The sequence below is a fragment of the Haliotis rufescens genome, unplaced genomic scaffold (assembly GCF_023055435.1).
Source record: "Haliotis rufescens isolate VD_foot unplaced genomic scaffold, xgHalRufe1.0.p SCAF_2, whole genome shotgun sequence".
Lineage (NCBI taxonomy): Eukaryota > Metazoa > Mollusca > Gastropoda > Lepetellida > Haliotidae > Haliotis > Haliotis rufescens.
Window position 1 is genome coordinate 22,420,177 of NW_025963890.1, and position 21,622 is coordinate 22,441,798.

A 21,622-nucleotide genomic window follows, 5' to 3' on the forward strand; every position below is an offset into this window, starting at 1 on the left:
ATATTTAATATTAATTTTGTATGCATGTCGACAAAACTGTCAGATATTGATGATTTTACTACTTTTGGGGTTTCTGTTTTTGCAGAGTATATGTACAAAGAACCCAATAGATATCACAGTATTCAGCAACAGCATGGTGTCATATCATGGACATGGTAACTTCTGTCACACATTATAGTGAAAAACACATGTATGATAAATAGTGTATTATGATCATCCCCCATGAAGTCAGGGTACAATGGTACATAATAACGAGGTCACCGACCCTGATCACTTTGATCTCCTCATGACAAGCGTATGTAGTTAGGGACCTATTCTAACCAGCATCCCCATGGGGACATTTGTCTTCATCAACAACACTGCTCATATGGTGTGATGTAATTGGATTCAGATACATTCTTCCCATGAGCCGGTGCAGGTTTATTGTAGAATTAGATGCTCTCGGTTGAAGTGGCTTCAACAAGAAACATGTCAAGTGTCACACAATATCGGACATCGTAGCAGTATCTCTACAGATATCTCCACCTCATCATGGTACATGCTGCATCGTGATGCTGATACACTACCGCTTGTACACCTGGACAAAGCATTAACATCTAACAGGTAAGGTAACATCACCAGGTGCAGGTGTGAATGAGGATCATCTTACAGTTCAGAGAGCAGGTACAGGGAGTGCTTTGTAAACATCAATTTTTTTCTGAAATATCTGTAATTGGTGTAGCAAGTTTTGATGTTAAATTCTCTTCAGTTCTGTGTACAGCTGACTCAGTTATATATCGTTTTGTTTGTTGTTTAACGCCGCACTCAACAATATTCCAGCTATATGACAGCGGTCTGTAAATAATCAAATCTGACATCATCAGCATTGATCTATGCAATTGGAATATGATGACATATCAACCGAGTCACTGTGTCTGACCACCCAAGTTTTATACCTGTTAATTATATTACTGATTGTATGATGTTTGTTCATGAAACCTACTTCAGCAACGGGGCGGTCGGGTAGCCTAGTGGTCCAAGCGTTCGCTCGTCACGCTGAAGACCTGGGTTCGATTCCCGACATGGGTACAATGTGTGAAGCCCATTTCTGGTGTTTCCCCGCCGTGATATTGCTGGAATATTGCTAAAAGCGGCGTAAAACCATACTCACTCACTACTTCAGCAACACTCGTTTTGTTTTTCGGTTTACGGATCCCATCAACCAGACCCAAGAGTTACAATCTACCAAACACATTCTACCAAAGTAAGGTAACTATCGAGCAAAGTTAATTTTCACAAGTTCCTGCTGAATCAAACCTCTCTTGTATTTATCAAACAGAATACAGTTGACTCCAGTTATATGAAGGTTGAGGCTGAGGCTGAGGCTGAGGCTGAGGCTGAGTCAGTTAGGACAAATTCAGTTCCATTCCCACAGATGATGTCATAAACCTTAAAGTATATGTCAACATAATTGTGATCAATATAATTATTTTCATTGTTAATAAAATCTTTTACTTTCAGTGGAATATTTGCAGTCCAATAAATATGTTTAATTTCATGTATTTGGTTTCAACCTGTTGCTGCACATGTAACTTTCTGGTCTCTGCATCAATCGTCTTTCTATATAATTAATGAATTCATTGTTTACAAATAAAATATATTGCAGTCATAGCACATTTTCCTGATTCAGCCAAATCCAAATTAATAAAAATAAATACAGATTTTAGGGGATGGAAAAATATGAAATAAAAATAACTCTTAAACTAATAAAAATTATTGACTGCAATTATTTCTGCATTGTGCCTATTACCAGAGTTGCTTGGGAATAATTCACACCACTACATTTCTGGGGTCATTTTTAGCGGGAAAATACTGTCCTTTCACGGCAGGGGGAAGTCTGTAATGGGATCAGTTGGAGCACCTATGAATAAAAGTCATAATTTAGAATCGGTCTCAGAAAAAACAGCATAAACTGGTTTAATGTTGGCAAAGCAGATTTTGCTGAGTGAACCTGAAGATTTCTGAATAGTTTTCCTCAAAGCAGAATCTGTAGCTAACATATTAAAATATAGGTTATGTGAATGCAAACCATCTGTATGACCTGGTCGGATATTGCCAGGTGACCCTGCATGTTGGTTGCTAGGCTGACACATTCGTCTGTGTTGTCTTATTGCAGGCAGTAAAAGTGTCAGTGCCAGTGAGAGAGCTACTCAGGGTGGTATACAGGGCTGTGATTTGACCCTGCAGGTTTTATAAGAAGTATTACAATACAAGAAACAACCGTTTAGTCTGTTTTGGAAGTGTAAACGATACTGAAATTGAAACTTGACACATTTAATACTAATGTTACATTGTGGATAATCTGGATTATATTATGGATAATTGACCACCGTTGTATAGACTTGTCCAGCTGCTTCAGGGTTGTTGAAGGTTATGGAAGGGTTATAGTTCAGTATATATGTAATATAGTACCTGGGGTACATATATGTGGTAAATTACCCCTCCAACATTAATATCACCATGGTGATACTATCATTGAGTCCCTCTGTCTGCCCACAACCTGACACTTACCTACAATCTCACCCTACCAACAACCTGACACTTACCTACAATCTCACCCTACCAACAACCTGACACTTACCTACAATGTCACCCTACCAACAACCTGACACTTACCTACAATCTCACCCTACCAACAACCTGACACTTACCTACAATCTCACCCTACCAACAACCTGACACTTACCTACAATGTCACCCTACCAACAACCTGACACTTACCTACAATCTCACCCTACCAACAACCTGACACTTACCTACAATCTCACCCTACCAACAACCTGACACTTACCTACAATCTCACCCTACCAACAACCTGACACTTACCTACAATCTCACCCTACCAACAACCTGACACTTACCTACAATCTCACCCTACCAACAATCTGACACTTACCTACAATCTGACCCTACCAACAATCTGACACTTACCTACAATCTCACCCCTTCCACAACCTGACACTTACCTACAATCTCACCGTACAAACAACCTGACACTTACCTACAATCTCACCCCTTCCACAACCTGACACTTACCTACAATCTCACCCTACCAACAACCTGACACTTACCTACAATCTCACCCTACCAACAATCTCACCCTACCAACAACCTGACACTTACCTACAATCTCACCCTACCAACAACCTGACACTTACCTACAATCTCACCCTACCAACAACCTGACACCTACAATCTCACCCTACCAACAACCTGACACTTACCTACAATCTCACCCTACCAACAACCTGACACTTACCTACAATCTCACCCTACCAACAATCTGACACTTACCTACAATCTCACCCTACCAACAATCTGACACTTACCTACAATCTCACCCCTTCCACAACCTGACACTTACCTACAATCTCACCGTACAAACAACCTGACACTTACCTACAATCTCACCCCTTCCACAACCTGACACTTACCTACAATCTCACCGTACAAACAACCTGACACTTAACTACAATCTCACCCTACCAACAACCTGACCCGAGCTACAACCTCAACCATCTACAACCTTACGCAACCTACAGCCTCATTCATACCAACAACATCACCATACACACAGCCTCAATATCTTTTATATATCTATATATAACACAACACAATGGCCACCTAGAAGATGTTATAATTTTTATGTACAACTGTTTGGAGCACAAGGCCACTATCATGTACAATCTGATGGCTCTGAATCTACGCAACTGATACCCTGTCGACACATGTGTTGATGATCTCCTTCACTTTTTAAGTTAAAGTTTGTTTTTCATTTATAAACATGGGGCGGTGGAGTAGCCTAGTGGTTAAAGCGGTCGTTCGCCACGCCGAAGACCAGGGTTCGAGATCCGTGCTTGCGGTAAAAGTCGACTATGCTTGCCGTATGAGGCGACTAACGGGTTCGAGAGGTCAGGCTCGCTGACTTTGTTGATGCATGACATTGAATCCCAATTGCGTGGATTGATGCTCATGATGTAAATAACTGGATTGTCTTGTCCAGACTCGTTTATTTACAGACCGCCGTCATATACCTGGAATACTGTCGAGTGTGGCGTTAAACAACAAACGAATGAACGAACGAACGAACCAGGGTTCGATTCCCCACATGGGTATAATGTGTAAAGCCCATTTCTTGTGTTCCTCGCCATGACATTAATGGTATATTGCTAAAAGCGGCGTAAACCATACTCACTCACTCACTATCAACATGGACTGTTTATAAAACTGTTTCAACCACTGACATTGACTTCTTTGCCAAACTTGGACAATGCACGTCAGCTGCGTCCTGTAGTGGTGAAATATAACAAGGCAACATTGGCATGCAGTGGCTCTCAACATACTCAAGAGGGAAACATATTTCTGTTCACTATAGTTGTGCAAGTGATTGAGACATCATAAATGGTTTATTGTGTCGCTGATAAGACCATGTCTATTGTGGACTTGCCTTCAAATACCTCTTATGCAACACCATACATATATTCAGATCCTGGTTTTGGGAAAAGAATCTGGATCTAAGAAAACTGAAGGTACCTTTCCTTCTTGTTGTTATGGGTAGTTTGTTTGCAATCTGTTGTACACGGTGGCTGTTAACTGGGGATTCTGATAGGCCACTGTGTTCCACATGTTCAGGGGGTATCCTCTGTTGTACATGGTGGCCGTTAACTGGGGATTCTGACAGATCACTGTGTTCCACTATGTTCAGGGGGTATCCTCTGTTGTACACGGTGGCCGTTAACTTGGGATTCTAAAAGGTCAATGTGTTCCACTATGTTTAGGGGGTATCCTCTGTTGTACACGGTGGCCGTTAACTGGGGATTCTAAAAGGTCAATGTGTTCGACTATGTTCAGGGGGTATCCTCTGTTGTACATGGTGGCCGTTAACTGGGGATTCTAAAAGGTCAATGTGTTCCACTATGTTCAGGGGGTATCCTCTGTTGTACACGGTGGCCGTTAACTGGGGATTCTAAAAGGTCAATGTGTTCCACTATGTTCAGGGGGTATCCTCTGTTGTACATGGTGGCCGTTAACTGGGGATTCTAAAAGGTCAGTGTGTTCCACTATGTTCAGGGGGTATCCTCTGTTGTACACGGTGGCCGTTAACTGGGGATTCTAACAGATCACTGTGTTTTACTATGTTCAGGGGGTATCCTCTGTTGTACACGGTGGCCGTTAACTGGGGATTCTAACAGATCACTGTGTTCCACTATGTTCAGGGGGTATCCTCTGTTGTACATGATGGCCGTTAACTGGGGATTCTAACAGATCACTGTGTTCCACTATGTTCAGGGGGTATCCTCTGTTGTACATGGTGGCCGTTAACTGGGGATTCTAAAAGGTCAATGTGTTCCACTATGTTCAGGGGGTATCCTCTGTTGTACACGGTGGCCGTTAACTGGGGATTCTAAAAGGTCAATGTGTTCCACTATGTTCAGGGGGTATCCTCTGTTGTACATGGTGGCTGTTTACTGGGGATTCTGACAGATCACTGTGTTCCACTATGTTCAGGGGGTATCCTCTGTTGTACACGTTGGCTGTTAACTGGGGATTCTGACAGATCAATGTGTTCCACTATGTTTAGGGGGTATCCTCTGTTGTACATGGTGGCCGTTAACTGGGGATTCTGACGGATCACTGTGTTCCACTATGTTCAGGGGGTATCCTCTGTTGTACATGGTGGCCGTTAACTGGGGATTCTAAAAGGTCAATGTGTTCCACTATGTTCAGGGGGTATCCTCTGTTGTACATGGTGGTCGTTAACTGGGGATTCTTAAAGGTCAATGTGTTCCACTATGTTCAGGGGGTATCCTCTGTTGTACATGGTGGTCGTTAACTGGGGATTCTGACGGATCACTGTGTTCCACTATGTTCAGGGGGTATCCTCTGTTGTATTTCAGATTTTGTTTAAGTGTAAATCAAAGGATAAGGAAGAGACTTTATGGATGACAACCTTTTTATTATGAGGAACACAGCGTTTTGGAGTATATACTTACAAGTGATGAAGGAGTAAGTACGTTGTGTTCCTTATCATAAAAAAGTTGACATCCATAAATTCTCTTCTACATGTGTTTCACTTCTAAATGCCTTTCAAAGACTTAAATCAAAGCACATATTGTGTTTTTCACCAGGTCAGAGGAGACAACTCGGGCGAAACCATATATTCTTTTCCTGTTTCTTTTCATTTTCTTGGTCAGTATACCAAGATGCAGGAGCCAAAACTTTGTTAAGTTTTTTGTCAGTGTTATTGGAAGCTAATTACTAAAAACAAAGCTCTTTAAAAAGGAAAAGGATAACCAAACCAATCATTTGAAATAGGGCACATTTTCATTCAAAAACAGCTTCATCTTCTTAATGCTTCTTGTTGCTTTCTGTGACCAAGCTGTGCAAGCTAAAATAATAATACCTTTTGTAAACATGACATTTAACATCTCTGAAAGACATTTAGAAGTGATACAGTTAAGGAAGAGAATTTATGGATGTCAACTTCTTTATTATGAGGAACACAAAGTGTTGGAGTATATACTTACTCCAAAACTCATTCACCTGATGAAGGAGTAAGCATATACTCCGAAACGTTGTGTTCCCCAAAATAAAGAAGTTGACATCTACAAATTCTCTTCCTTATAATATATATTTTATTTACCAGCAAATATCAAAACGTCACAAGATAAAAATGATGTTTGAATGATTCATGTGTATTTCTTCATTATTATCGTCGGATCATATGTTTCGAGCATCATGCGTTTTTGGACATCCATGTTTATCGCGATCACTCACGCTATAACGAGGTATGTGGGGTCACACGACATTGTAAATACTCAGGTGATGACTTGTCTTGAAGATAAAATCGTCTTTTGTAAGTGTGTGAGATGTTTTAAAGTTGATCTTGTGATATGCGAGAAAACTACGAAGCGTCTGAAAACCCATAACACGGTATATATATAACTTAATTTCTTTTACAGTAAATGACTGTAAATACATTTTCATTTTATTACCAAAATACATATAACAATGACACATGGAATCAGATCTTCCAACTCTCCGGTGTGAGTAGACATGGCTGCCACCCAGAACAAGGCCCTGCTGCGGTACTTCTCCAAGCTGGGAGGATCACGAGAACCCGAGCTGCTGCCTGATGTGCCTGACATAGATGAGCTGATTTCTGCAGGAGCTGACATCAACTGCAGAGACAAGTACGGACAGACCACCTTACACGAGGTATGCAGAGTACCACGCGTCCATGTCATCGCTTTCCAAAGGATGGGGTACATTATGTACAAGGGTTATGTTGGATACTCGAACTGTTAAATTTGTTTTATTTGAACATTAAATTTTTAACTTTGAAATAATGGTATAGAGATTTTTTGATAACTAGCCTTTCTCCATTCTTATATTTGCAAGTTTTGTTTTGCAAGTATGGTGTGATCAAAGATGATTTGCTTAACTTCAAGACAAACGTAATAGCTATGAATAAGGCCATGCTCCAAGATAAATTTCTTTACCCTGTGTATGTGTGGTGCTTACTTGCCTCTCCAAGAAAGTAAACTTACGTCAAAGACTTACTAATGTTGAAATATGAGAAAAAGGTTTCCTAAAAGCATCCAACATTGTAGCCTTATTTTGACGAGTTGTAAGAAACAAACCACGTAATTAATGAAAAGTCAAAAGTAATTTAATTCATATGAACACACCTTTTCATACCTCTAGGTAGCCCGTCAATGGGATGTAGACGTTGCAAAGTATTTATTGAAACTTGGAGCTGCAGTAGACATGGCTGACAAGTATGGCCGCACTCCTCTACATGTTGCTGCAGCTAGTGACTACCCTCAGATGATCAAGCTGCTCATTGACAGTGGAGGTGAGGATAGACACTGACCACTGGATGGTTGCATGATATGTACAGCTTGAGGTGGACATAACTCACCCTAGTCGTATAAGGGTGGTTAGAGATTCTTCCATCAGTGAGTGCGCTTTCAAGAACAATGATCCTGGCCTAACAGTACCGTATTCGACGTAATAAGCACCCAGGGCGCTCTCAAAATTAGAAATAGGGGGCTCATATTAGAATATTATTTTGGTGGAAAAAACAGAGTTGAAAGATAAATTTCGTGGTTTATGCTGACAGCCTGAAATGTATTAAGGGTGCATATAACACACGAGTGCATATTATACGTGAATAAATAAGTCTTGTGTACGTTGATCAATCGGAAGGGGTGCTTATTGGGATTGTTCACTAGTCAATATGTTAGCAATTATCGCCGTGGGCGCTTATTAGAGCGGGGCGCTTATTATGTCGAATACAGTAATCTGTATTTTGGGTATCTCCTTATTTGTTGGGTAGAGCCTTTTGTCTGCTTCATCTTTTTTCATGAATGTCTCCAATCAAAATAGTTGGATTTGGATTCAAGCATTCTTTTACTGCAAATCTAACCCATACTTAACAACAAGCAAGGATTAAGTGGCAACTAAGTGTGATAGTTTTGCCTTTACATAGCTTGAGCTCTAATTTTTCTTCTATTAGTAATTATTTCCAATGTAAGAATGAGTTTTCATTTATCTCAACCCACAGCTGATAAAGAGGCTAGATCTAAGGAACAGCTTCAAACTCCTGTTCATTTTGCTGCCCGGAATGATGCTTGCAAATCCCTGGTCATGCTCATCAAACTTGGGTGTCAGTATGATGATGTGAAGGACTACAAGGGCAGGACACCACTACAGCTGGCCGCCGAGCTGGGTGAGTTGGTCAAACTGCAGGCATACATTCACATATAAGCCCATGTGGAGGTACAGTATGATGATGTGAAGGACTACAAGGGCAGGACACCACTACAGCTGGCCGCCGAGCTGGGTGAGTTGGTCACACTTCAAACATATAATTCACATATAAGCCGATGTAGAGGTACAGTATGATGATGTGACGGACTACAAGGGCAGGACACCACTACAGCTGGCCGCTGAGTTGGGTGAGTTGGTCACACTGCAGGCATACATTCACATATAAGCCCATGTAGAGGTACAGTATGATGATGTGAAGGACTACAAGGGCAGGACACCACTACAGCTGGCCGCTGAGTTGGGTGAGTTGGTCACACTGCAGGCATACATTCACATATAAGCCCATGTAGAGGTACAGTATGGTGATGTGACGGACTACAATGGCAGGACACCACTACAGCTGGCCGCTGAGTTGGGTGAGTTGGTCACACTGCAGGCATACATTCACATATAAGCCCATGTAGAGGTACAGTATGATGATATGACGGACTACAAGGGCAGGACACCACTACAGCTGGCCACTGAGCTGGGTGAGTTGGTCAAACTTCAAACATACATTCACATATAAGCCCATGTAGAGGTACAGTATGATGATGTGAAGGACTACAAGGGCAGGACACCACTATAACTGGCCGCTGAGTTGGGTGAGTTGGTCACACTGCAGGCATACATTCACATATAAGCCCATGTAGAGGTACAGTATGATGATGTGAAGGACTACAATGGCAGGACACCACTACAGCTGGCAGCTGAGCTGGGTGAGTTGGTCACACTGCAGGCATACATTCACATATAAGCCCATGTAGAGGTACAGTATGATGATGTGAAGGACTACAATGGCAGGACACCACTACAGCTGGCAGCTGAGCTGGGTGAGTTGGTCACACTGCAGGCATACATTCACATATAAGCCCATGTAGAGGTACAGTATGATGATGTGACGAACTACAAGGGCAGGACACCACTACAGCTGGCCGCCGAGCTGGGTGAGTTGGTCACACTTCAAACATACATTCACATATAAGCCCATGTAGAGGTACAGTATGATGCTGTGACGAACTACAAGGGCAGGACACCACTACAGCTGGCCGCCGAGCTGGGTGAGTTGGTCACACTGCAGGCATACATTCACATATAAGCCAATTTAAAGGTAAAGTGGAGATGGTTATGCAGCTCCAAACAGTTGGTTGAGGGCATTGTGTAGAGTTGCTTCCTGTACATGGCTTTCTAAAGAACTCAAACACCATAAATGACAGAATTGCATGAGGGTCTTACATTGCAGATTACTACAGCAAACCTTCAGGTAAAAGTGTGTTTCCCTCTAATATTTCCTGTATAGTTAACTGGAGACTTACTGGTGCACTTTGGTTCTTAAAACATCTGGAATAAAATCATCCACTGAACACACATTGTCAGAGTGGACTCTGAATCACATCTTCTGTGTTTGATACTGGACTCTATCTCACCACATCTTCAATGTTTGACCTCGTGTCTATCTGGCCCACGTCTTCTTTGTTTGACACTGTGTCTCTATCTGACCCACATCTTCTGTGTTTGACACTGTGTGTCTATCTGACCCACATCTTCTGTGTTTGACACTGTGTCACTATCTGACTCACATCTTCTGTGTTTGACACTGTGTCACTATCTGACTCACATCTTCTGTGTTTGACACTGTGTCACTATCTGACTCACATCTTCTGTGTTTGACACTGTGTCACTATCTGACTCACATCTTCTGTGTTCGACACTGTGTCACTATCTGACTCACATCTTCTGTGTTTGACACTGTGTCACTATCTGACTCACATCTTCTGTGTTTGACGCTGGGTCACTACCTGACTCACATCTTCTGTGTTTGACACTGTCTCTATCTGACTCACATCTTCTGTGTTTGACGCTGGGTCTCTACCACGCCTGTGTTGCCAGATCGAAGTCATGCTGCCAGGTACCTGCTGGAGAAGAAGGCCTCTGCTGCTGCCAAGGACCACGATGAACAGAAAACTATAACATGGATGATAGCCAAGATGCCTCAAGTGGTCAGTTCAACTTTGTGTAGAATGCAATACTAAGATCTCATTTTCAAACATGGACATAGGTTGGCACTATTCAGGGACTTTGTGACATTTCCGTTAAATTGAAGTGCCTTTTAGTGACAAACATGCAAATGCCTTGTGAAAACAATTTGGAGAGCTGTTTGCTTATGTCCATCTATTTACTTTTTAATGATTTTTACAAGTGACATTATATAATATATTAATGAATATCCCTTTGTGAACTCATGACCTTGGCATTGTTCAGGCTCATGAAGCACTTGCACAGTTCCGACAGATTGACAGCCAGAACAGGAAACAGCATCATCTGCTGCAACATTTGGTGCCTGGCAAAAGTAAGAATCAACCTGATAGCATCAGGAACGTCATGTTGCCAGGAACCAACACAATTAAAGACATAGAAATCTTTGAACAGTAAAAACGTTGTTTCAAATATTAAAGTTCGCTCATAAAATACTCAATAATACCAGCAATTCTGAAAAGGCATAATTTCTGCCGATATTGTAAAAATATACAATGTATTGAAATACATTACAAAATATTCATCATATTTAAAATATACATATTCCATTCTACCAAGGCGATTGCCACATTTTCAAATATGGGATTGAAATAAGACAGACACTTATCAAGAAATATATTCATATGCAGTAATTGTGGTAAAACGAGTATTTCCAATGTATTATCATGGTTATTAATATGCGTGTAAGTCACATATTCAATATCATCCAATTACAGACAGGAATACGCATAGTCACTCACCTGTAAGTATATACTGAAATTATGAACACTAGCAATGTTTCTTAAATAAGTAATGTATTAACTTTTATTCTCTCAAGATCTTGTCAGATTGCTGATTGGGTAACCTGGTGAATATTCATAAATTAATTATGAGATATGGCACATTTTCACTAAAGTATGAAATGTGATGCTGAAATGAGGTCCATGGTGCCTGATGTCTGTAAGCTTTTCTGGACATACAGGTTATCACCTCATTGCCCTACTGAATTTGGTCGTCTTGGTCGGAACTAGAACTGACTGCACAGGTGTTGGTGGTGGATGGTACCTTGCCTTGCTGCATGCTGTCACACAAGGCATTGTTCTGTAAAATACAATATTTTCATCTCCCTTGACTTATTTTGCACTGATAGCAGTTGTATTAGCAGTTTTGTATATTCACTGAGAGATTATGTTTTTAATGCCTCACAGTATATATTTTATAATTTTATATCAAAGTTCTTAACTGTTATCAATGTACTGTCATCTTCTTGATATTTTGTCCTTTTCTATTGTTCACTATCTAGTTGCAAGTGGCGGTTTTGTACAATCAGTTTCATGTAGTCAATCACCCCTGTATGACACGTCTGCTCCAGGTGATGTGGGACAGATTTGGTCTGTAAGTATCTCTCATGACATGTGTATAGTCAGTCACCCCTGTATGACACGTCTGCTCCAGGTGATGTGGGACAGATTTGGTCTGTAAGTATCTCTCATGACATGTGTATAGTCAGTCACCCCTGTATGACACGTCTGCTCCAGGTGATGTGGGACAGATTTGGTCTGTAAGTATCTCTCATTACATGTGTATAGTCAGTCACCCCTGCATGACACGTCTGCTCCAGGTGATGTGGGACAGATTTTGTCTGTAAGTATCTCTCATGACATGTGTATAGTCAGTCACCCCTGCATGACACGTCTGCTCCAGGTGATGTGGGACAGATTTGGTCTGTAAGTATCTCTCATGACATGTGTATAGTCAGTCACCCCTGCATGACACGTCTGCTCCAGGTGATGTGGGACAGAATTTGTCTGTAAGTATCTCTCATTACATGTGTATAGTCAGTCACCCCTGCATGACCCGTCTGCTCAAGATGAAGTGGGACAGATTTTGTCTGTGAGTATTTCTCACACTCATCTTTCATATGTCAACCTCACGTGTGTGACCCTGGGTTAACTGTACCGTTGTGGACATTGTCTGTGATATACGGTTTTGATCTACAACTTCTGTGGTGTTCTAAAATGTTTTTTCAAACATTTTAAATTTGATTATCAGGGTAAGTTTTAACTTACTTTTAACTCTTGGTTTTGAGATAACCAGATATTGTACACATCCAGTTAAAATAGTGATAAATATAGTATTAAAAGAGTTTGTCACGACCGTACTGTGAGTACAAGGATTGAGGGATTCCACACAATCTAAGGCAGACTTAGGTGATTTTAACTTTTAACCTGACATTTCACTTAAAATAGTCTGAGGCCGAACAAACAAAAATCCTTTGTGTGTAGATTTGGTGCATGCCTGAACCTCCTCCTCAACCTTGTGTACATCCTGCTGTGGACTGTGCAGGGAGTCCTGATAGAGTACGACCAGAGACACATCTACACCTTGCCCCAGGACTGGTGGAGGATTGCCCTCTTTGTGAGTGTGTATTGCCCAATGCCCAAAGTGTCCAAATTCCTTGATATCTGTGCCGTTGCAGGATAATAAATATCATATTTAAACATTTGGTTCTCATAAAAGCTTGAGCTTAACACTTACTTTGACCTAGCCTGGTCTTCTCTTGTGATGATGTCAGTGATACTGTCTGATCATACCTTGTGTATCGTGGGTACCAGGTAGTTGCTGTTGGCTTCACGGGGTGGCTGGTTGTGGAGGAGATTCAGGAGTTCTACAGGTCAAGGAAAGCAAACAAGGTAAGTAGCTTAAGTGGTGGATCTGAAACTGAACTACCGAATCTTCTTCTCCACCTGAACTCTCTGAATCTTCTTCTGCACCTGAACTCACTGAATCTTCTTCTGTACCTGAACTCACTGAATCCACTTCTGTATCTGACGTCACTAATCTTCTTCTGTATCTGACGTCACTGAATCTTCTTCTGTATCTGACGTCACTGAATCTTCATCTGTATCTGACCCCACTGAATCTTCTTCTGTACCTGAACTCACTGAATCTTCTTCTGTACCTGACCTCATTGAATCTTCTTCTGTACCTGAACTCACTGAATCTTCTTTCTGTACCTGACCTCACTGAATCTTCTTCTGTACCTGAACTTGTTGAATCTTCTTCTGTACCTGAACTTGCTGAATCTTCTTCTGTACCTGACCTCAGTGAATCTTCTACTGTATCTGACCCAACTGAATCTTCTTCTGTACCTGAACTCACTGAATCTTCTTCTGTACCTGACGTCACTGAATCTTCTTCTGTATCTGACGTCACTGAATCTTCTTCTGGACCTGACGTCACTGAATCTTCTTCTGTACCTGAACTCACTGAATCTTCTTCTGTACCTGACCTCACTGAATCTTCTTCTGTACCTGCCGTCACTGAATCTTCTTCTGTACCTGACCTTGCTGAATCTCCTTCTGTACCTGACCTCATTGAATCTTCTTCTGTACCTGAACTCACTGAATCTTCTTCTGTACCTGAACTTGCTGAATCTTCTTCTGTACCTGACCTTGCTGAATCTTTTTCTGTACCTGACGTCAGTGAATCTTCTTCTGTACCTGAACCAACTGAATCTCCTTCTGTACCTGACCTCAGTGAATCTTCTTCTGTACCTGAACTCACTGAATCATCTTCTGTACCTGACCTTGCTGAATCTTCTTCTGTACCTGACCTCACTGAATCTTTTTCTGTACCCGAACTCACTGAATCTTCTTCTGTACCTGAACTCGCTGAATCTACTTCTGTACCTGACGTCACTGAATCTTCTTCTGTACCTGACGTCACTGAATCTTCTTCTGTACCTGACCTCACTGAATCTTCTTCTGTACCTGACCTCACTGAATCTTCTTCTGTACCTGAACTCACTGAATCTTCTTCTGTACCTGAACTCACTGAATCCACTTCTGTATCTGACGTCACTAATCTTCTTCTGTATCTGACGTCACTGAATCTTCTTCTGTATCTGACGTCACTGAATCTTCATCTGTATCTGACCCCACTGAATCTTCTTCTGTACCTGAACTCACTGAATCTTCTTCTGTACCTGACCTCATTGAATCTTCTTCTGTACCTGAACTCACTGAATCTTCTTTCTGTACCTGACCTCACTGAATCTTCTTCTGTACCTGAACTTGTTGAATCTTCTTCTGTACCTGACCTCAGTGAATCTTCTACTGTATCTGACCCCACTGAATCTTCTTCTGTACCTGACCTCACTGAATCTTCTTCTGTACCTGACGTCACTGAATCTTCTTCTGTACCTGAACTCACTGAATCTTCTTTTGTACCTGACGTCACTGAATCTTCTTTTGTACCTGACGTCACTGAATCTTCTTCTGTATCTGACGTCACTGAATCTTCTTCTGGACCTGACGTCAGTGAATCTTCTTCTGTATCTGACGTCAATGAATCTTCTTCTGTACCTGAACTCGCTGAATCTGCTTCTGTGCCTGATTGATTTCATACCAAAATGGAATGTGCTTAATATAGGAAGTTAAGGTACAGAAATAAACACACAATGGAATCAAGACATGGTGTTTGATTCCACCTGAACTTTTTGTGACGAACTTTGGTAAAGTAGGAGTATATGTCACCAATGAAACGTGACTACTACCACAGTTGTAGTACATAACCAATGCTATCGGCAGAGCAGGACATGCTGACTCTTTTCGTTATCACCTGGTGACATCAAGTACTTTCAGTGATCCATTCATATAATTTACAACACTGTTTTGACTTTTGCGGCCAATGGAATCTGTTTCAACATAGAATCAAGACTGATTATTATCTGGTGTGGACATTTTGTATTTATATCTTATATTATAGTAAGGACAGATATATTCTGGCTGGGCATGGGGCTTTTGTTAGATACAGGAATATGTCGTCGGTCACTGCTTCAAGACATACAATCATTTCTCTGAAAGGAGGAACAGACGACCTTTTTTACATATGTTTTCAGGACATCCACAATATAATTTTCAATATATTTCCTGGAACAATTTTATTCAATTCAAGACATATCAGTCTTGTGTGTGGACGGTAGGATTATAAAATGTTATTTTTCCTTCCAAGTTAGATCATATCAAATGTTTGGCTGCCAAACAGATGGCTGAATCCATAAGAACCAATTGTTAATTTGCTTGCAGCTGGTCATCATCAGTTCACACATCCACTGTTCTGTCCCCGTTCACACATCCCCTGTTCTGTCCCTGTTCACACATCCACTGTTCTGTCCCTGTTCACACATCCACTGTTCTGTCCCCGTTCACACATCCACTGTTCTGTCCCCGTTCACACATCCACTGTTCTGTCCCTGTTCACACATCCCCTGTTCTGTCCCTGTTCACACATCCACTCTTCTGTCCCTGTTCACACATCCACTGTTCTGCCCCCATTCACACATCCACTGTTCTGTCCCCGTTCACACATCCACTGTTCTGTCCCTGTTCACACATCCACTGTTCCGTCCCTGGTCACACATCCACTGTTCTGTCCCTGTTCACACATCCACTGTTCTGTCCCCGTTCACACATCCACTGTTCTGTCCCTGTTCACACATCCCCTGTTCTGTTCCTGTTCACACATCCACTGTTCTGTCCCTGTTCACACATCCACTGTTCTGTCCCCGTTCACACATCCACTGTTCTGTCCCTGTTCACACATCCACTGTTCTGTCCCTGTTCACACATCCACTGTTCTGTCCCTGTTCACACATCCACTGTTCTGTCCCTGTTCACACATCCACTGTTCTGTCGCCGTTCACACATCCACTGTTCTGTCCCTGTTCACACATCCCCTGTTCTGTCCCTGTTCACACATCCCCTGTTCTGTCCCTGTTCACACATCCCCTGTTCTGTCCCTGTTCACACATCCACTGTTCTGTCCCTGTTCACACATCCACTGTTCTGTCCCTGTTCACACATCCACTGTTCTGTCCCCGTTCACACATCCACTGTTCTGTCCCTGTTCACACATCCACTGTTCTGTCCCTGTTCACACATCCACTGTTCTGTCCCTGTTCACACATCCCCTGTTCTGTCCCTGTTCACACATCCACTGTTCTGTCCCTGTTCACACATCCACTGTTCTGTCCCTGTTCACACATCCCCTGTTCTGTCCCTGTTCACACATCCACTGTTCTGTCCCTGTTCACACATCCACTGTTCTGTCCCTGTTCACACATCCACTGTTCTGTCCCTGTTCACACATCCACTGTTCTGTCCCTGTTCACACATCCACTGTTCTGTCCCTGTTCACACATCCCCTGTTCTGTCCCTGTTCACACATCCACTGTTCTGTCCCTGTTCACACATCCACTGTTCTGTCCCCGTTCACACATCCCCTGTTCTGTCCCTGTTCACACATCCACTGTTCTGTCCCCGTTCACACATCCACTGTTCTGTCCCTGTTCACACATCCACTGTTCTGTCCCTGTTCACACATCCCCTGTTCTGTCCCTGTTCACACATCCACTCTTCTGTCCCTGTTCACACATCCACTGTTCTGCCCCCATTCACACATCCACTGTTCTGTCCCCGTTCACACATCCACTGTTCTGTCCCTGTTCACACATCCACTGTTCTGTCCCTGTTCACACATCCACTGTTCTGTCCCTGTTCACACATCCACTGTTCTGTCCCCGTTCACACATCCACTGTTCTGTCCCTGTTCACACATCCCCTGTTCTGTTCCTGTTCACACATCCACTGTTCTGTCCCTGTTCACACATCCACTGTTCTGTCCCCGTTCACACATCCACTGTTCTGTCCCTGTTCACACATCCACTGTTCTGTCCCTGTTCACACATCCACTGTTCTTTCCCTGTTCACACATCCACTCTTCTGTCCCTGTTCACACATCCACTGTTCTGTCCCTGTTAACACATCCACTGTTCTGTCCCTGTTCACACATCCACTGTTCTGTCCCTGTTCACACATCCACTGTTCTGTCCCTGTTCACACATCCACTGTTCTGTCCCTGTTCACACATCCACTGTTCTGTCCCTGTTCACACATCCACTGTTCTGTCCCTGTTCACACATCCACTGTTCTGTCCCTGTTCACACATCCACTGTTCTGTCCCTGTTCACACATCCACTGTTCTGTCCCCGTTCACACATCCACTGTTCTGTCCCTGTTCACACATCCACTGTTCTGTCCCTGTTCACACATCCACTGTTCTGTCCCTGTTCACACATCCACTGTTCTGTCCCCGTTCACACATCCACTGTTCTGTCCCTGTTCACACATCCACTGTTCTGTCCCTGTTCACACATCCACTGTTCTGTCCCTGTTCACACATCCACTGTTCTGTCCCCGTTCACACATCCACTGTTCTGTCCCTGTTCACACATCCACTGTTCTGTCCCTGTTCACACATCCACTGTTCTGTCCCTGTTCACACATCCACTGTTCTGTCCCTGTTCACACATCCACTGTTCTGTCCCTGTTCACACATCCACTGTTCTGTCCCTGTTCACACATCCACTGTTCTGTCCCTGTTAACACATCCACTGTTCTGTCCCTGTTCACACATCCACTGTTCTGTCCCTGTTCACACATCCCCTGTTCTGTCCCTGTTCACACATCCACTGTTCTGTCCCTGTTCACACATCCACTGTTCTGTCCCTGTTCACACATCCACTGTTCTGTCCCTGTTCACACAACCACTGTTCTGTCCCTGTTCACACATCCACTGTTCTGTCCCTGTTCACACATCCACTGTTCTGTCCCTGTTCACACATCCACTGTTCTGTCCCTGTTCACACATCCACTGTTCTGTCCCTGTTCACACATCCACTGTTCTGTCCCTGTTCACACATCCACTGTTCTGTCCCTGTTCACACATCCACTGTTCTGTCGCCGTTCACACATCCACTGTTCTGTCCCTGTTCACACATCCACTGTTCTGTCCCTGTTCACACATCCACTGTTCTGTCCCTGTTCACACATCCACTGTTCTGTCCCTGTTCACACATCCACTGTTCTGTCCCTGTTCACACATCCACTGTTCTGTCCCTGTTCACACATCCACTGTTCTGTCCCCGTTCACACATCCACTGTTCTGTCCCTGTTCACACATCCACTGTTCTGTCCCTGTTCACACATCCACTGTTCTGTCCCTGTTCACACATCCACTGTTCTGTCCCTGTTCACACATCCACTGTTCTGTCCCTGTTCACACATCCACTGTTCTGTCCCTGTTCACACATCCACTGTTCTGTCCCTGTTCACAAATCCACTGTTCTGTCCCTGTTCACACATCCACTGTTCTGTCCCTGTTCACACATCCACTGTTCTGTCCCTGTTCACACATCCACTGTTCTGTCCCTGTTCACAAATCCACTGTTCTGTCCCTGTTCACAAATCCACTGTTCTGTCCCTGTTCACACATCCACTGTTCTGTCCCTGTTCACACATCCACTGTTCTGTCCCTGTTCACACATCCACTGTTCTGTCCCTGTTCACAAATCCACTGTTCTGTCCCTGTTCACACATCCACTGTTCTGTCCCTGTTCACACATCCACTGTTCTGTCCCTGTTCACAAATCCACTGTTCTGTCCCTGTTCACACATCCACTGTTCTGTCCCTGTTCACACATCCACTGTTCTGTCCCTGTTCACACATCCACTGTTCTGTCCCTGTTCACAAATCCACTGTTCTGTCCCTGTTCACACATCCACTGTTCTGTCCCTGTTCACACATCCACTGTTCTGTCCCTGTTCACAAATCCACTGTTCTGTCCCTGTTCACACATCCCCTGTTCTGTCCCTGTTCACACATCCACTGTTCTGTCCCTGTTCACACATCCACTGTTCTGCCCCCGTTCACACATCCACTGTTCTGTCCCCGTTCACACATCCACTGTTCTGTCCCTGTTCACACATCCACTGTTCTGTCCCTGTTCACACATCCACTGTTCTGTCCCTGTTCACACATCCACTGTTCTGTCCCCGTTCACACATCCACTGTTCTGTCCCTGTTCACACATCCCCTGTTCTGTTCCTGTTCACACATCCACTGTTCTGTCCCTGTTCACACATCCACTGTTCTGTCCCCGTTCACACATCCACTGTTCTGTCCCTGTTCACACATCCACTGTTCTGTCCCCGTTCACACATCCCCTGTTCTGTCCCCGTTCACACATCCACTGTTCTGTCCCTGTTCACACATCCACTGTTCTGTCCCTGTTCACACATCCACTGTTCTGTCCCCGTTCACACATCCCCTGTTCTGTCCCCGTTCACACATCCACTGTTCTGTCCCTGTTCACACATCCACTGTTCTGTCCCTGTTCACACATCCACTGTTCTGTCCCTGTTCACACATCCACTGTTCTGTCCCTGTTCACACATCCACTGTTCTGTCCCTGTTCACACATCCACTGTTCTGTCGCCGTTCACACATCCACTGTTCTGTCCCTGTTCACACATCCACTGTTCTGTCCCTGTTCACACATCCCCTGTTCTGTCCCTGTTCACACATCCCCTGTTCTGTCCCTGTTCACACATCCACTGTTCTGTCCCTGTTCACACATCCACTGTTCTGTCCCTGTTCACACATCCACTGTTCTGTCCCTGTTCACACATCCACTGTTCTGTCCCTGTTCACACATCCACTGTTCTGTCCCTGTTCACACATCCACTGTTCTGTCCCTGTTCACACATCCCCTGTTCTGTCCCTGTTCACACATCCACTGTTCTGTCCCTGTTCACACATCCACTGTTCTGTCCCTGTTCACACATCCCCTGTTCTGTCCCTGTTCACACATCCACTCTTCTGTCCCTGTCCACACATCCACTGTTCTGTCCCCGTTCACACATCCACTGTTCTGTCCCTGTTCACACATCCCCTGTTCTGTCCCTGTTCACACATCCACTGTTCTGTCCCTGTTCACACATCCACTGTTCTGTCCCTGTTCACACATCCACTGTTCTGTCCCTGTTCACACATCCACTCTTCTGTCCCTGTTCACACATCCACTGTTCTGTCCCTGTTAACACATCCACTGTTCTGTCCCTGTTCACACATCCACTGTTCTGTCCCTGTTCACACATCCACTGTTCTGTCCCTGTTCACACATCCACTGTTCTGTCCCCGTTCACACATCCACTGTTCTGTCCCTGTTCACACATCCACTGTTCTGTCCCTGTTCACACATCCACTGTTCTGTCCCTGTTCACACATCCACTGTTCTGTCCCTGTTCACACATCCACTGTTCTGTCCCCGTTCACACATCCACTGTTCTGTCCCTGTTCACACATCCACTGTTCTGTCCCTGTTCACACATCCACTGTTCTGTCCCTGTTCACACATCCACTGTTCTGTCCCTGTTCACACATCCACTGTTCTGTCCCTGTTCACACATCCACTGTTCTGTCCCTGTTCACACATCCCCTGTTCTGTCCCTGTTCACACATCTACTGTTCTGTCCCTGTTCACACATCCACTGTTCTGTCCCTGTTCACACATCCACTGTTCTGTCCCTGTTCACACATCCACTGTTCTGTCCCTGTTCACACATCCACTGTTCTGTCCCCGTTCACACATCCACTGTTCTGTCCCTGTTCACACATCCCCTGTTCTGTCCCTGTTCACACATCCACTGTTCTGTCCCTGTTCACACATCCACTGTTCTGTCCCTGTTCACACATCCACTGTTCTGTCCCTGTTCACACATCCACTGTTCTGTCCCCGTTCACACATCCACTGTTCTGTCCCTGTTCACACATCCCCTGTTCTGTCCCTGTTCACACATCCACTCTTCTGTCCCTGTTCACACATCCACTGTTCTGCCCCCATTCACAC

The 21,622-nt window shown here is 43.7% G+C and overlaps 1 protein-coding gene across 1 annotated transcript in view; it reads left to right on the forward strand.

Annotated features, from left to right (window-relative positions):
* The first annotated feature begins 4,434 nt into the window (after positions 1 to 4,434).
* LOC124111994 (transient receptor potential cation channel subfamily V member 5-like) overlaps positions 4,435 to 21,622 on the forward strand; it is a 37,073-nt gene continuing 19,885 nt past the window's right edge. Inside the window, exons 1-10 of the mRNA XM_048399754.1 lie at positions 4,435 to 4,568; positions 7,068 to 7,257; positions 7,747 to 7,897; positions 8,609 to 8,773; positions 10,744 to 10,853; positions 11,116 to 11,203; positions 11,607 to 11,632; positions 12,173 to 12,264; positions 13,155 to 13,287; positions 13,485 to 13,562. Coding sequence (XP_048255711.1) covers positions 7,096 to 7,257; positions 7,747 to 7,897; positions 8,609 to 8,773; positions 10,744 to 10,853; positions 11,116 to 11,203; positions 11,607 to 11,632; positions 12,173 to 12,264; positions 13,155 to 13,287; positions 13,485 to 13,562 — 1,005 coding nt within the window. The 5' untranslated portion in view covers positions 4,435 to 4,568; positions 7,068 to 7,095. The remainder of the gene's footprint in view (positions 4,569 to 7,067; positions 7,258 to 7,746; positions 7,898 to 8,608; positions 8,774 to 10,743; positions 10,854 to 11,115; positions 11,204 to 11,606; positions 11,633 to 12,172; positions 12,265 to 13,154; positions 13,288 to 13,484; positions 13,563 to 21,622) is intronic.